The sequence below is a fragment of the Esox lucius genome, chromosome 22 (genome assembly GCF_011004845.1).
Source record: "Esox lucius isolate fEsoLuc1 chromosome 22, fEsoLuc1.pri, whole genome shotgun sequence".
Classification (NCBI taxonomy): Eukaryota; Metazoa; Chordata; class Actinopteri; order Esociformes; family Esocidae; genus Esox; species Esox lucius.
The window spans coordinates 22,469,483-22,484,649 of record NC_047590.1 but is presented as its reverse complement, the minus strand read 5'-3'; the positions used below and the strand labels follow the sequence as shown (position 1 = coordinate 22,484,649).

General features: G+C 39.3%; 1 protein-coding gene across 1 annotated transcript; it reads right to left on the bottom strand.

The window, feature by feature from the left end:
• Nucleotides 1-626: 626 nt before the first annotated feature.
• Nucleotides 627-9,263, bottom strand: plekha3 (pleckstrin homology domain containing, family A (phosphoinositide binding specific) member 3). The gene is made up of 8 exons (XM_010866811.4): nt 8,945-9,263; nt 8,465-8,581; nt 8,053-8,208; nt 7,683-7,819; nt 6,861-7,034; nt 4,959-5,002; nt 4,601-4,716; nt 627-2,203 (listed from the first exon to the last, which is right to left on the bottom strand). The coding sequence occupies exons 1-8, from the start codon at nt 8,982-8,984 to the stop codon at nt 2,082-2,084; spliced, it is 906 nt and encodes a 301-aa protein (XP_010865113.2). The 5' UTR covers nt 8,985-9,263; the 3' UTR covers nt 627-2,081.
• Nucleotides 9,264-15,167: the final 5,904 nt, after the last annotated feature.

The following is a 15,167-nucleotide window of genomic DNA, read 5'->3' as shown; positions in this document are numbered from 1 at the left end:
TTTTTTTCCAGTTAATACTCACACATTGTCTCAGTCAGCACTTTTCTTCCACACTAGCTCACATACTTTTGTTGCTGCATTGCTTTTTTCTTGAATATATACTCATATTCTGCATGTGCATTCATTAATATATCTACTCCACTGGGGAGAAGTACAGAGTCTGAGACCGTTTTCCCCTTTTTGCCATGATGAATCATGTTATCTGCGTTCCATTGATGTGGGCTTTGTATCTCCACGTGCACTTGCAATACTCAGGGTTAATTTAACTCACTGACACTGACTGAACTAAGTTTGACAGCTCAGAGTCAGTCAACCTAGAGTTGTGGTTTCAACTCAGAGTATGTTAACCCCCATCTTTCTGAAATACCCCAATAATCTTTACATTTAGTAAATTGGTCTCCTTTGTGGCGGAAAGTGCAAAGGGTCAACAATATCTCAGCAGCGCCCCCTGGTTGCAGACATAGCCCATGGCTACTGTATATCACTACGGTCAGATTTCTGAAATTGTTCTAAGACTGAAATGAATCCAAGATCAGCACTGCTTTGATGAGACAATATTAAGATTGGCCCTGGTTTTCATTGCAACATAAGGATATCTTCATAGTGCTAAATAAAAGCACATAGTGCAAATATTGTGGGAGGTTTATTTTGAAACGTTCCTCCAAAAGTGTTTCTAACAGGCTCCTACAAATGTGTTGTTCAATTGACATATAGGCAATTTCAATAAAATGACTGGGCACATCAGATTACAATGAGTGAAATACAAAATTACAAAATGGTAGCAATTGAAAAAAACAGAGAAGTAAATCGTCACGCTTTAACTTTAAATCAATATAGTTAAAGCAAAGTTTCAAATGAAACCACTTATCAGTTATGTATAGGGTTTTTGCACAATTATTTAGCACTATGAAAAGAAATTCTGTATTTTAGTTGCAATATACTAGTCAAAATGTGACTGCACTAATTAAAAGTTTTAAGACATGATCTTTACATTTCAAACATTAACATCATATGACACAGTTACAGAACTTCTTGCAAATCTCTGTTAAGGCATAGACAATTTTTTGGTGGACATTGTCAGTGACAAACATGATAACATGAACAAATGACAAAAATTTCACAAATACAGTGAACACTGGGGGTTGGCCAAGTTTAAGACAGTGAACAGGTATGTTTTAAATCGCCCTGCAACTTGGGTGGGAGATTTCACTTTAGGCCCAATGGTCTAAAACAAAGTAACTCAGGTAACAAGCGATGCAAAACAAACTTGCCCATCATCATTACATACATTTTAATTGGTCCTTGGTGCAGTTAGCAACCCTCACATTTAAGGGTTTTGGTAAATGTGTCCCACTGTGTCACATAACACAATTTTTACAGTGAATGAGCATTAACATTGTATCTCAAAGAAACCAAATGTATATGCAAAATTAAGAACTTAAAAGTTTCTTGAACAGTAAAAACATTCAAAAATGACTTTGTTTTTATCCACAACTCTTAAAGTGCAAAGAAATTATTTCACAGGAAATAATATAATACTTTTGAAAATACCATAAACGCAATGCCAAGCAGTTAACTGCATTGCTGTGTCAGTAATGAAACCTGGGATTTGTTCATTAGGGACCAAAATGGAAGATTATAAAATATTTTACCTAATGAACAAGACACTGGTAACATTACATTACAGTTGCTTCATATCAGTGTAACTTTAATGGAGTAACGTAAGTATTATGATTACATACAGCTCCGCAGCATTCGCCACTGTTCACACTTTAGCCAAGCTAATATTAATTCTTCATAAAAATAGTACTATCCCTACAGGCCTCCAATGGCTTATGGATCTGGCAGGCCAATTACTTGACACTAGACTACTCCAGGGCCTGAATTTACAAAACACTTCTAAAGAAAATATCAAACAATCAAAGAAAAAAACTGTCTATCAGATAGTTCATTGGGTGCCAATATTCGTAAGACTTTTCTAACGAACCATTCAGATATATTCCTGTGAAGGTTTGTAAAACAGTGCCCAGTCCTTCTTAATCTGATGCCAATGCAATGTAGTTGGTGAATGACAAGACCACTTAGATGGACAGGTCGGTCTCCATGTCTGACGTGATTCTAGGACTGGCGGGGCCAGTCTCCTCTGGGATACTGCGTGAGGAATCCCCGTTCACACTGGCATGGAGACACGGCACTGCAGGGCCTGTAAGGATAACACCAATGGGATACCATGCTCATGTTTAGTAGAAGCAAACTGGAGAAAAAGTGTTTTGCAACATCTCAGTTATTAACTTTGTCAGTAATAAGCCAGGGTTTTTGTTTTCAGGTCCAATTAACTTTGCTACTAACCACCGGACATACAGATGCAGGTCATAAAATTAGAATATCATCAAAAAGTTGATTTATTTCAGTAATTCCATTCAAAAAGTGAAACTTGTATAATGTATACATTCAATCCACACAGACTGATATATTTCAAGTGTTTATTTCTTTTAATTGTGATGATTATAACTGACAACTAATGAAAAAAACAAATTCAGTATCTCAGAAAATTTGAATATTGTGAAAAGGTTCAATATTGGAATACACCTGGTGCCACACTCTAATCAAGACACAGCTTCAGAAGCATCTAGCCTGGGCTAAAGACAAAAAGGACTGGAATGCTGCTGAGTTTTGTTCTCTGATTTAAGTACATTTTGCATTTCCTTTGGAAATCAAGGTCCCAGAGTCTGGAGGAAGAGAGGAGAGGCACAGAATCCACATTGCTTGAAGTCCAGTGTAAAGTTTCCACAGTCACTGATGGTTTGGGGTGCCATGTCATCTGTTGGTGTTGGTCCACTGTGTTTTCTGAGGTCCAAGCACTTCATGCTTCCTGCTGCTGACCAACTTTATGGAGATGCAGATTTAATTTTCCAACAGGACTTGGCACCTGCACACAGTGCCAAAGCTACCAGTACCTGGTTTAAGGACCATGGTATCCCTGTTCTTAATTGGCCAGCACTCGCCTGACCTTAACCCTATAGAAAATCTATAGGGTATTGTGAAGAGGAAGATGCGATACGCCAGACCCAACAATGCAGAAGAGCTGAAGGCCACTATCAGAGCAACCTGGGCTCTCGTAACACCTGAGCAGTGCCACAGACTGATCTAATCCATGCCACGCCGCATTGCTGCAGTAATTCTGGTAAAAGGAGCCCCAACTAAGTATTGAGTGCTTTTCATTAGTTGTCAGTTATAATAATCATAATTAAAAGAAATAAACATTAGAAATATATCAGTCTGTGTGTAATGAATGAATATCATATACAAGTTTCACTTTTTGAATGGAATTACTGAAATAAATCAACTTTTTGATGATACTCTAATTTTATGACCAGCACCTGCATATCACTAAGTTTACCTTTAACACTAGAACTGCCAGGCCTTTCAGACCAACAGTATCAGCCAGAGCTGAATGCCGTTTCTCGTCATTAGCATACAAATCGTTCCTATAAGCATACACATTCTCCTCCCCAGAATCACCACCCAGCCAGAGGATCAGTTCATCTACTGGGTCGTCATATACAGTACAATAGTTAAAAAAATTATGAATTACAGAATGTGTTTGTATTGAAGGTCTTATCATACGAAAAAAGGTTAAGAAAAGAAAACAAAGAATGATTATTTCTAGGAACACAGGCTATAGTATTTTCATTAGTTTATTAGGCCCTACAAATGTACAAAATAGAAATTACACAATCTATAGGTGACACGAATAAGTTATGGAAAAATTGAGAGGAGTCCATTTCTCCAAATAAATAGGCTATGTGAATCGCAGGTCTTTGCAGGTCTGTTCCAGCGGTTCTCGTGGGGCAATCAAGTTACTTTCAATGCCTATGCATAGCTCTAGTCTCCTAGATTACTGACAAAGTTTGCATATAGGTTACTTGAATAAGTAATTGAAAAACCGATCAAGTTATTAGAAAAGACAAGGTCCATTTCTCCAAATAAATAGGCTACAAAAACAGGACTCCCAGGGGGGTTCTAGTGGGGCTATAGAGTTGTCAAATTGACAAGTTGCCTGTATCGTTTGTATTATGTATCAGTAAAAGACTAATGAATTTAATAATATATACAAATTAATTGTATTTCATTTGTAAGTTCATTCAAATTCAATCAAGACTATCATTTATCTGGGAGTATCGCCCCTTTCATCCACTGACACCATGCATTCAGTCAGGGGTGATTAGCGCCTGCGTAAAATTAGCAGCTGCCTGGGTACCAACGCAAAGTGGTGTGTGTTTGGGCGGATAATGTCGGAAAACTGGGTAAAAAAAACAGGTAAATAGTCTCTAAATAGATTTCCTTTTGTGAGTTGAGAATTCTGACAACGCAACAATCTAATATACGCCTATTTAGGAAAAGCCATCGAAGGAGGAGGGTGTAGCTTTCAAAATGGCAGTTTTATTTTAATTAACTCAAATGCCAACGGGTGTAGGCATTTGTCAGTTCTAGTGTTAAGTGGACCTATGTATGCAAAAATAATAATAATAAACGTTTTACTACTGGTGTGGTTGAGGGGAACTGTGTATTTAGGTGTGAGGGTGTGAGAATCTCTTACGATCCATCTCATTAACAAAGCCGTCACTGTGAGCCTCTGTGTCCGAACAAGTTCGTGTTCGCCTCTGGATGGATCTCTGACCTGATGACATACAATCCTTTGGCAGGAGGCCAGACCTTGAAATGACAAGCAATGCATTTAGAAACATGGCTTTGGATTGGAAGGTTTCCCTACCTAGATACAGATCAAGGTCCAGCTTCCAATGCCTAAACCTTAAACATCAGTAAGCATGTCAGTAAAGATCTGTATTCAAAAAACTATGATTTGCTTCTAAAAGAAAATGTCCCCTAAACTAAGAAGAACACTAATATTGACAAAGACCTTGGTGTGTATTCATGATTTTGGTAAGCAAGAATACCTGTCAAAATTGTAGCTGCCCGGGTGACTAATGGACCGCTTCATCTGCGTATGAAAGAAGAAAATGGACCATGTCAGTACATGGGCCTACAGCCAAGTAGCAAGGTAAATAGCAAAGAATAAGTAACATAAAAAACTAAAACACAATTTGTCTGTATACCTCAATGAATAAAAAGGCAATTGAGCATGTAGATAAAAAAAATAATTAAAAAACAACAAATGATATAAAAAGTATTTACCTGGGACCAACCACAAATAATTAATGTAGCTTGACAAGCATAACAGTTTTAGGGCAACATGGGTGTATGGAGGTAAACAGAAGAGATACAGTGGGGGGAACAAGAACTTGATAAACTGCCAATTTTCAGGTTTTCCCACTAACAAAGCATGTAGAGGTCTGTAATTATTATCATAGGTACACTTCAACTGTGAGAGACGGAATCTAAAACAAAAATCCAGAAAATCAATTTGTATGATTTTTAAATAATGAATTAGCATTTTATTGCATGACATACGTACTTGATCACCTACCAACCAGTAAGAATTCCGGCTCTCACAGACCTGTTAGTTTTTCTTTAAGAAGCCCTCCTGTTCTTCATTCATTACCTGTATTAACTGTTTGAACTCGTTACCTGTATAAAAGACCCCTGTCCACACACTCAATCAAACAGACTCCAACCTCTCCACAATGTCTAAGACCAGAGAGCTGTGTAAAGACATCAGGGATAAAATTGTAAACCTGCACAAGGCTGGGATAGGCTACAGGACAATAGGCAAACAGCTTGCTGGCGCAATTCTTAGAAATGTTCAAGATGACGGTCAATCTCCCTCGGTCTTGGGCTCCATGCAAGATCTCAACTCGTGGGGCATCAATTATCATGAGGAAGGTGAGGGATCAGCCCAGAACGACACAGCAGGACCTGGTCAATGACCTGAAGAGAGCTGGGACCACAGTCTCAAAGAAAACCATTAGTAACACACTATGCCATCATGGATTAAAATCCTGCAGCGCACGCAATGTCCCCCTGCTCAAGCCAGCGCATGTCCAGGCCCATCTGAAGTTTGCCAATGACCATCTGGATGATCCAGAGGAGGAATGGGAAAAGGTCATGTGGTCTGATGAGACAAAAATAGAGCTTTTTGGTCTAAACACCACTTGCCGTGTTTGCAGGAAGAAGAAGGATGGGTACAACCCCAAGAACACCATCCCAACCGTGAAGCATGGAGGTGGAAACATCATTCTTTGGGGGATGCTTTTCTGCAAAGGGGACAGGACTACTGCACCGTATTGAGGGGAGGATGGATGGGGCCACGTACAGTGAGATCTTGGCCAACAACCTCCTTCCCTCAGTAAGAGCATTCAAGAACTACAGGAAACATATGATCTCTGTAATTGCAAACAAAGGTTTCTGTACCAAATATTAAGTTCTGCTTTTCTGATGTATCAAATACTTATGTCATGCAATAAAATGCAAATTAATCACTTAAAAATCATTCAATGCGATTTTCTGGATTTTTGTTTTAGATTCCGTCAAACACAGTTGAAGTGTACCTATGATAAAAATGACAGACTTCTACATGCTTTGTAAGGGGGAAAACCAGCAGTGTATCAAATACTTGTTCTCCCCACTGTAAAAGGACCAGGCTAATGTTCATTATGCACCAAATAGAGTAACACTGACTGGAGCAAAATGGGCATTGACCAATAGATGATGTTGTTGGTGGCAAACTCTTGTAATGAAACCAAAAAGATTATGGTGAAGTTGCCCGTAGACACTGATCTTGAGTCAGTATTGCATTTTGCCCCACTGACAGGACTGAAGGACAGGAATCTGATCCTTGATCTGTAGCTAAGGGAAAACAGGAATTTGGAGCAAAATAGTGCATTGACTTGGCATCCTACCCGGGCCATCTGTACTGGAGACGGAGAAACCGGGGACGTCATCATGTCGTCCGGTGGGTTCACCAACACTGGGTCCGTCTTGAACTTCGAGTTTGCGATCTTCATACATTCTTCCAGTGTTTTGATGAAGGTGTTACATGTGGCACTCAGCAAAGAGGAGGCCTCATTCAGACTCTGCAGTAACAGAAAAAACAAGAATAGGTAAAACAGTAATCTACAATCTACACAATATTAGATAGAATGAATCCCTGATCCGAGAAGGTATTAAATATGGTTTAGCAGGAGCGCGTCAGGTATTCTCAAATAATAAATCACCACAGGCACAGAGAGGAGATGATGGATGAAAAACAGTGTAAACGTTACACTGGATAGCATAAAACATTTGATTCAAGGCACTCATGTGGATTTGAAGTACAACTTTAACATAAAAAGTTAGTTAACTTTAACATTAACTTTAAATCCACATGTAAAAAGTATGTTATTACAGGTATACAATATGCTGATGTTACCTTGAACAAGGCACTCAAACCAAATTGCTCCTGTCAGTCGCTCTGGATAAGAGCAACTGCTTAAACACTTTTGTGTCATTGAGTGGCAAAACATAGCCTTCTTCCTCTGGGGACCACTTGGGTAAAATAAAAAACGAAAGTACATTGCTTTTCTTAAAAAAAATAAAAATCATTTACATTTCTAGGGTATTAACAATATTAACAACACATTGAATTGTTTTATAATAGTAATAACACCAAGAATTATTTGTATTTTTTTAACAATGGTGCCATTTTGCAAACAAGCAAGCTGAAGCCATGCAGGTGTGGTTACCTCTGAATTGGAATCTCCATCCTGGTCCTCATGGTCCACAGACTCCTGTATCGTGTGGACTTGCTGCATTAGCAAATCACAGTAGAGGCGCAGTTCCGACATCTTAGTTTTCAAAGATTCTGTCGTCTCTGTTATTTCTTCCAGTAAACCAAAACAGTAAACATGTCATTGAGACTTTATTGAGAATGTGGTGAGTGTAAATTCTATCATGGTCAATGGTCCAAGATATGATGATCTTGCCCACTGAGTTGTTGGCAACAGAAGATAAAGAGATTGGCTTCACAACTGAAGTAACACATCATTAATAATCTAAAAGATAAAGGCATGTGTAAGGTTAATGACCAATATAAACCCTAAGCTGGGTCTGTACCTTTTTCTTTCTTGGCCCTTGTGTCTGCAAGGCCAGCTTTGGAACTTCCAAGAGCCACAAGCCACATCTGTCGTTCGGCAGCATTGACGGCTTTGACGTAAAAATGCTGCTCTCCTGGTATGATCAGTTCCAGTCTCGTATTGTCTGTCGGATGAACTAACAGGAAAGATACCAACACAGCTCTTAAACACAAAGATAGTTACACTGCAGAAGACTTAATTTGAGGTTCAATAGCAAAAACATCCAGTACTGAAAGTGGAGTAGTTAAAATGTGCAATCAGGAATTCAAAGAACAAAACAGAAGACACCAGACAATGTTTTGATAAGCAGCTGAGGGATGGGATTGGCAAATGTCACATTCAAATTCTTAGGATCAGCTGAACAATGAGGGCCTTTCAGCAACAAATCTTACCTTTGATTTCACAGACGGACATCTTAATACTTCCTTTGCTCCCTTTGCATACATCATCTTGAGAGTCATAGTAAGAAAGGATTCCATCATCTAAAACAAACCAGCGCGGCTGCCACCCTGCAATCATATCCGAACAATATGATTATTTAAAAGACAAGTTCAGTTGAATAGGGTATATAATTAGCTACACTATCTTCCCTGTTCATGTATATGATAAAACTGCTTAGGTACACACTATCACGAACAATAAAATTATTGCAGATAGCCTGCCTGTGCAGAGTTAACATTACAGTTAGCTTACTAGCCTATAGACGAACTACAGTATATCTGAACTAGCTAATGTTAAACCTAGATTAAGTGTTTACTGAGATACAGTAGCTAGCTAGACAAATGACAGCTATACTAACGAGATTTAGCTAGCTAGCTAGCTAAACTATGCACAAGGTTACATTGATATGGACATTAATTAAATAGCGTTACCTGTCATGTAGTTTGTCCACTTGTAGAGAACTCCTTCCATAGCTATTGTGCTTGCAGAAATTACGTTACTACACGACCTACTTACAACTTACCAAAGCTGCTAGCAAGCCATTTAGCTTGCCAACTTCATGATGCTAGCTAGATAAAACCAAACAAAAAATGTATGTTAGTCCTACAGTATATAATGCCATTCCGTGTCAGACAACATACACCTACATTTATCTAATCTTTCTATCTTGTTATTGAATTAGATTTGAATATGCGAATGCAAGTCGTTCGCTTCCTACTGTAGCTACATTATTTACTTCCGTCAACAAGACCAAAGAATGACTTCCAGGTTACAGAATGTTTACATTTTTTTTAGTAGCGTTATACTGGCAACATAACAGATTCCGTAGACTTCCGGTTTTCAGTTGTCTTCAAAATAAAGGTCTGCGGTAAAACGCCATATTAATAATATTAAATAACACTATTTTTGCCGCTTTGCTTAGTGTATTTTGTAAAGATAATAAAAGGAATATCTAAATAATAATAATAAAAAGAAAATAAATAAACATGCTGTTTAAATAGTTCTTCACAAAGGATGAATGATATTCTAAGGTGGAGTTCATTGAGAAATGGAGATTGTGTAAACTATTGTTGCAAAAATGTCATATTTTAAAAAGGAGTTGATTCATTCTTGATAATGTTATTCTTATTAATTTGCTATGGGCTTGCTGAGCGAAATCCAGCAACACTATACTTTCCACTTCCTCCCCCATTGCAACAGATTAGAATATAATGTAAATGGGATACATATTGCGTCATAGAGCAAAAACTATTTCATATGCCACAATTAATGTATTGTAGGAAATTTTAAGAAGAGTCTCTACTAACCAAATAAAATTAGTTTTGCATGGGAACTGTGTGCTACACCCACATCTACATCTTCTTCCGCTTCATCCGGGGCCGGATGAAGCGATTGCAAATACACAGTGCCCCTTGATTTTCCAACAAATTTCGAATCTACTCTTTCCTGACCATTTCCTACATTACACACACTGCGGTGTATAGTTTTTTTCTGTTTGAGACAATATGTATCCCATGAACAGTATATTTTAGAGATTTGCCTAGAGCTGAAGAGGGTGTGGAAAATATTGTGTTGCTGAATATCACACACAGTGCCCATCCAAACCTCCTTTTCTGTGGTTAGTAGAGACTTCTGAAAATGTCCTACAATACATTCACTGTGGCGTATAGAATAGCTTTTGCACTATGATGCAATATGCATCCCATACAGTATATTATGTTTTGCAATGGGGGAGGAGGTGGAAAGTACAGTGTTGCTGGATTTAGCGAAGAGCCCATATAAAACTAATGCATAGCATAGCATAGCATAGCATCATCATCTTACGCTTATCCGGGGCCGGGTCGCGGGGGCAGCAGTCTAAGCAGGGATGCCCAGACTTCCCTCTCCCCAGACACTTCCTCCAGCTCTTCCGGGGGGACACCGAGGCGTTCCCAGGCCAGCCGGGAGACATAGTCCCTCCAGCGTGTCCTAGGTCTTCCCCGGGGTCTCCTCCCGGTGGGACGGGACCAGAACACCTTCCCAGGAAAGCGTTCCGGAGGCATCCGAAACAGATGCCCAAGCCACCTCAGCTGACCCCTCTCGATGTGGAGGAGCAGCGGCTCTACTCTGAGCTCCTCCGGGGTGACCGAGCTTCTCACCCTATCTCTAAGGGATCGCCCAGCCACCCTGCGGAGAAAGCTCATTTCGGCCGCCTGTATCCAGGTATTTTGTCCTTTCGGTCATGACCCAAAGCTCATGACCATAGGTGAGAGTAGGAACGTAGATTGACCGGTAAATCGAGAGCTTCGCCTTGCGGCTCAGCTGTTTCTTCAACACGACAGACCGATACATCGACCGCATTACTGCAGAAGCTGCACCGATCCCTCTGTCAATCTCCCGTTCCATCCTTCCCTCACTCGTGAACAAGACCCCTAGATACTTAAACTTAAACTTGAGGCAGGCACTCTCCACCAACCTGAAGTGGGCAAGCCACCCTTTTACGACTGAGGACCATGGCCTCGGATTTGGAGGTACTGATTCTCATCCCCACCGCTTCACACTCGGCTGCAATCCGTCCCAGTGCATGCTGAAGGTCCTGGTTTGAAGGGGCCAACACGACATCATCCGCAAAGAGCAGAGACGAAATTGTGTGGTCCCCAAATCTGACACCCTCCGGCCCCTGGCTGCGCCTAGAATCTCTGTCCATAAAAATTATGAACAGAACCGGTGACAAAGGGCAGCCCTGCCGAAATCCATCATGCACTGGGAACAAGTCTGACTTACTGCCGGCAATGCGGACCAAGCTCCTGCTTCGGTCGTACAGGGACCTGACAGCCCTTAGCAAAGGACCCAGGAACCCATATTCCCGAAGCACCCTCCACAGGATGCCGTGAGGGACACAGTGCCTTCTCCAAATCCACAAAACAAATGTGGACTGGTTGGGCAAACTCCCATGAACCCTCCAGTACCCCGTAGAGGGTACAGAGCTGGTCCAGTGTTCCACGGCCCGGACGAAAACCACACTGTTCCTCCTGAATCCGAGGTTCTACTATCAGCCGTATTCTCCTCTCCAGTACCCTGGCATAGACTTTCCCTGGGAGGCTGAGAAGTGTGATCCCCCTGTAGTTGGAACACACCCTCCGGTCCCCCTTCTTAAAAAGAGGGACCACCACCCCGGTCTGCCATCCCAGAGGCACTGTCCCCAACCGCCACTGTGCTACACCCAGAAACACAAAATGTTCCACTCCCTCTTCAGCCACCAAGGCAAAACCCTTTAATATACTGTACATGGGATACATATTGCCTCACACAGAAAAAAAACATTCTATACACCGCAATGAATGTATTGTAGGAAATGTTCAACAGAGTCTGTATATTCAAAGTATGCTGGAAAATCAAGGTCCAAGGTCAACATTATATGGAATACATATTGAACGTGTTTTAATACCCAGTTTTAATTTCAATTACTCTTAAGTATGATAAAATATGAATTGTTGTCAATGTTTTGAGAGGTACATTTTCTTAAACAATGAATTAAATAAATGTATATCAGTTTTTATTTTAAAATGTTAATCATTTATGTGACCCGGAAGTGTTTTTTAATGTTGCTCATAAGACACTGATAATTTAGTGGTTTAATGAAGTTCTTCACACGTAGAGTAATGGTGTCAATAGAAATGAAAAAATTTCCAGATGCCAAAAAATAAATCTGGTGTAAACATCTAGCTGCAGAGCAAAATATATTTGTTTAATAATACAGGTTATGAACTGATTAGCCTTACGTGTGCATGCAAATAAAAATAAAACCTCAGATCCATTATGGATGTTAAATGGAAATACCAACTTAAACTTGAATCTACAGTGGATATCAACACATGCTTACTGAAAATGCATTTTGTTCATGTAAAGGCTGACATAATGACATATTTTCAAATTTTATAAGATCAGGTAACACACAATATCTAAGTGAAAAATAAATTGATAAAAAAAAAGAACAATGCCTTTTTGTCCAGGTGTGCACACCTTTTGATTGTATTATGGTCCTAGGTCTGTTTGATTAGGTATTTATCAACCTAGCACACTTGGTTACAGAACTGTTTAAGCTCAGTTAAATTGAGATGAGCTCCTGTACACAGCCCTCTTTAGGTCAGTCCACATATTTTCTATAGATTCTTTAGGTGGTTCAGATGTTGTTATATTGAATGATTCAATTCTTCTTTAAATTTAGTTTTCTGGCAGACAGCATTTGTGTTAATGTCAAAATATCTTGATATTTCGAGCTTCTCATTGTCCCACTGTAGAAAACCAGACCCATATCATGATGATGCCACCACTATGCTTAGCAGTGACAATTATTTTTTAGAATAAGGTCCAAATGGTTCTACCATGGTATCATTACATCATAACAGGTTTTCCCACATGGTTTGGGGAGAATTCATGTGTCTCTGGCTAAATGTAATTGGGCTTGAAGTTTCTTTTTGTGAGAAATAGCTTCCATGTACCACAGTACCCTACAGCTCAGACATGAGAAGTGGTTCTTTCCAGACATTCCTGCAGCTCTATTAGGTTTGTGTAAGGCATCTTTGTAGCCTCCCAGATGAGCTTTCGCCATGCCCAGTCATCAGTTTAGGAGGGATGTCCAGATCTCCTGGTGATGTCCTGGTGGTGTCATCTTGCCCTAGTTTCTTATTGGTGGTCCATGATACATGAAACACCTTTGAAATTCATTCATATTCCACTTCTGATGTGTACATTTCAACAGTATTCCCAAAAATATTTTACTAGCTCCTTGTGGATCAAGGCTATCTCTGCAGCAGGCTAGTAAAAAATCTTCAAGGAAATTCTATAGAAACCGATTATTTTATTGAGGGCTATCATTAGAAACTGATGTCAAGTGACAGCACATTAACTTTGTACAAGATTTGTAATGATTGATTAAATGTGAACACAGTTAAAACCCCTATTATAAAGGGTTTGCACACGAATTCAACTTAGACAGTTTTTATTGATCCATTTGTTGTCACTGAAATATTGTTGGTTACATATTATTAAAAGTGAAAAGGTCTTACATGATTTTTCTTGATTTCAGCCTTTACATAAATGAAAGCTATTATTTCAAAAACGGTGTACAGAGTTGCTTGTAGACGACGTGGGTGTGGCCATCGACCTCCACTGGCCAATCCTGAGCGGCTCACCGCCCTATATAGTCTTTCAGTTTGTGTTTAGTTAGGTTAGCTTACCATCTTTTGGGGGGGGGGGGGGGGGGGGGGGGTTGTCATTCTATTAGTGTTAGTTAGGTTAGACTACCGTTTCTGTGAGTGAAAGAGGCATAATTTGTGTTAGTACTGGTGTTATATGTAAACCTTATCCTCTTATCCTAGATGTCAGGTTCAAAATCACTATTCAGAGATTGTAAGTACTATTCCTCCAATCTAAACCACCCTCAAAAAGCGAATACTATTACGTCCTCTGTTTGTGTGGGAAGGGAAGTTCAGGGTCTTTTTGTATTGTTTCTTTGATTTGACAGACTGCAGGCATTGCCCTACTCCTAACCCTTTAAATTGCTGCCCTCTTTTCCTTGTTTAGCCGTGTTGTCAGTAGCGTCATTAATCTATTGTACAGGTCTCGTTCGGTAAGGGGAGACAAGTCGTGCCATTGTTTTAAAAATTCTGTCTAGAATATGTACAATAAGAGGCAGGATTCTAAACAGAGTATTATTTTGGAAGCACTGAAGTTTTACTTTAGTACACTACATAGTATTACAATAACAATACCTATGTGTAATAGAAAAGACCCACTTATTTTATACTTAACATACTTATAATAAATTATTGGAAATGTTATATTTCAAATAAATTCAAAGATTTTAGGAGTACTGAGATGCTATTTTCAATCATGTATTTTTTTTTACCTGAACATGTGCAATAAAAGGTGTGATAGACTAATTTTACATTTTAATGAAGCAAAACCTAAAATTGTCACAAGAAACCAGTCCTAGCTCAGATGTTTTTTTTTCTGTCTATGGAGGTGGTCCTCCTAAAATTATGTTGGCAGCACCAGGTTGATACACATTATAAATGACTTACTGGATTACAAATGAATTATATCCACTTTGTTGTGTGTCTAAAAACAACTGGAATTAAAAATCCTTACTTACTAGTGCAAAGAAAAATTAGTCATGTAAAAATAACTTTTGTGAAACCCTATGACAATCTTTCATTGGAAAGAATGGGGGGGTTACTTACCCCAAGGAATGGGGAGTCAACTCAGCAAAATGTCACTTTCCAAAAATAACTCTTTTAATGACATAAAAAAATCGTTCACATATATCCATTTTCCTTTATAGTTAGTTACCCAAAAGCATGACCACCTCCATATACATATTCAGCAATTAGACTTTTATCTCGGGGGGCCATCATGTTATCCTACTGGTTGTAGCAATGCTGAGGTACATGACTGCTCAATAGTAGCGGTAGAGTCTTCTCGTTTGCAGAGTTTATTGTACAAACATACAAAACTTAAATTACAAAACATTGGTTTAAATCTATAAACTTAGTTCTCTGAAGGAAAAATATGCCACAAATGGGGACTTGCATATGTCAAGAATGTCCGGGACTACAAATAGAATCACGTACAATCACATAGAGGCACACACATCAGGAGGTCCAAGGGGAA

What these genes read in the sequence shown, in the direction of transcription:
- plekha3 (XM_010866811.4), bottom strand. Translation starts at nt 8,984, where the DNA reads ATGGAAGGAGTTCTCTACAAGTGGACAAACTACATGACAG. An exon ending in GTGGACAAACTACATGACAG is followed by an intron (nt 8,582 to 8,944) that starts GTAACGCTATTT and finishes ATATGATTGCAG; the next exon opens with GGTGGCAGCCGCGCTGGTTT. An exon ending in AAGGGCCAAGAAAGAAAAAG is followed by an intron (nt 7,820 to 8,052) that starts GTACAGACCCAG and finishes GTTTACTGGAAG; the next exon opens with AAATAACAGAGACGACAGAA.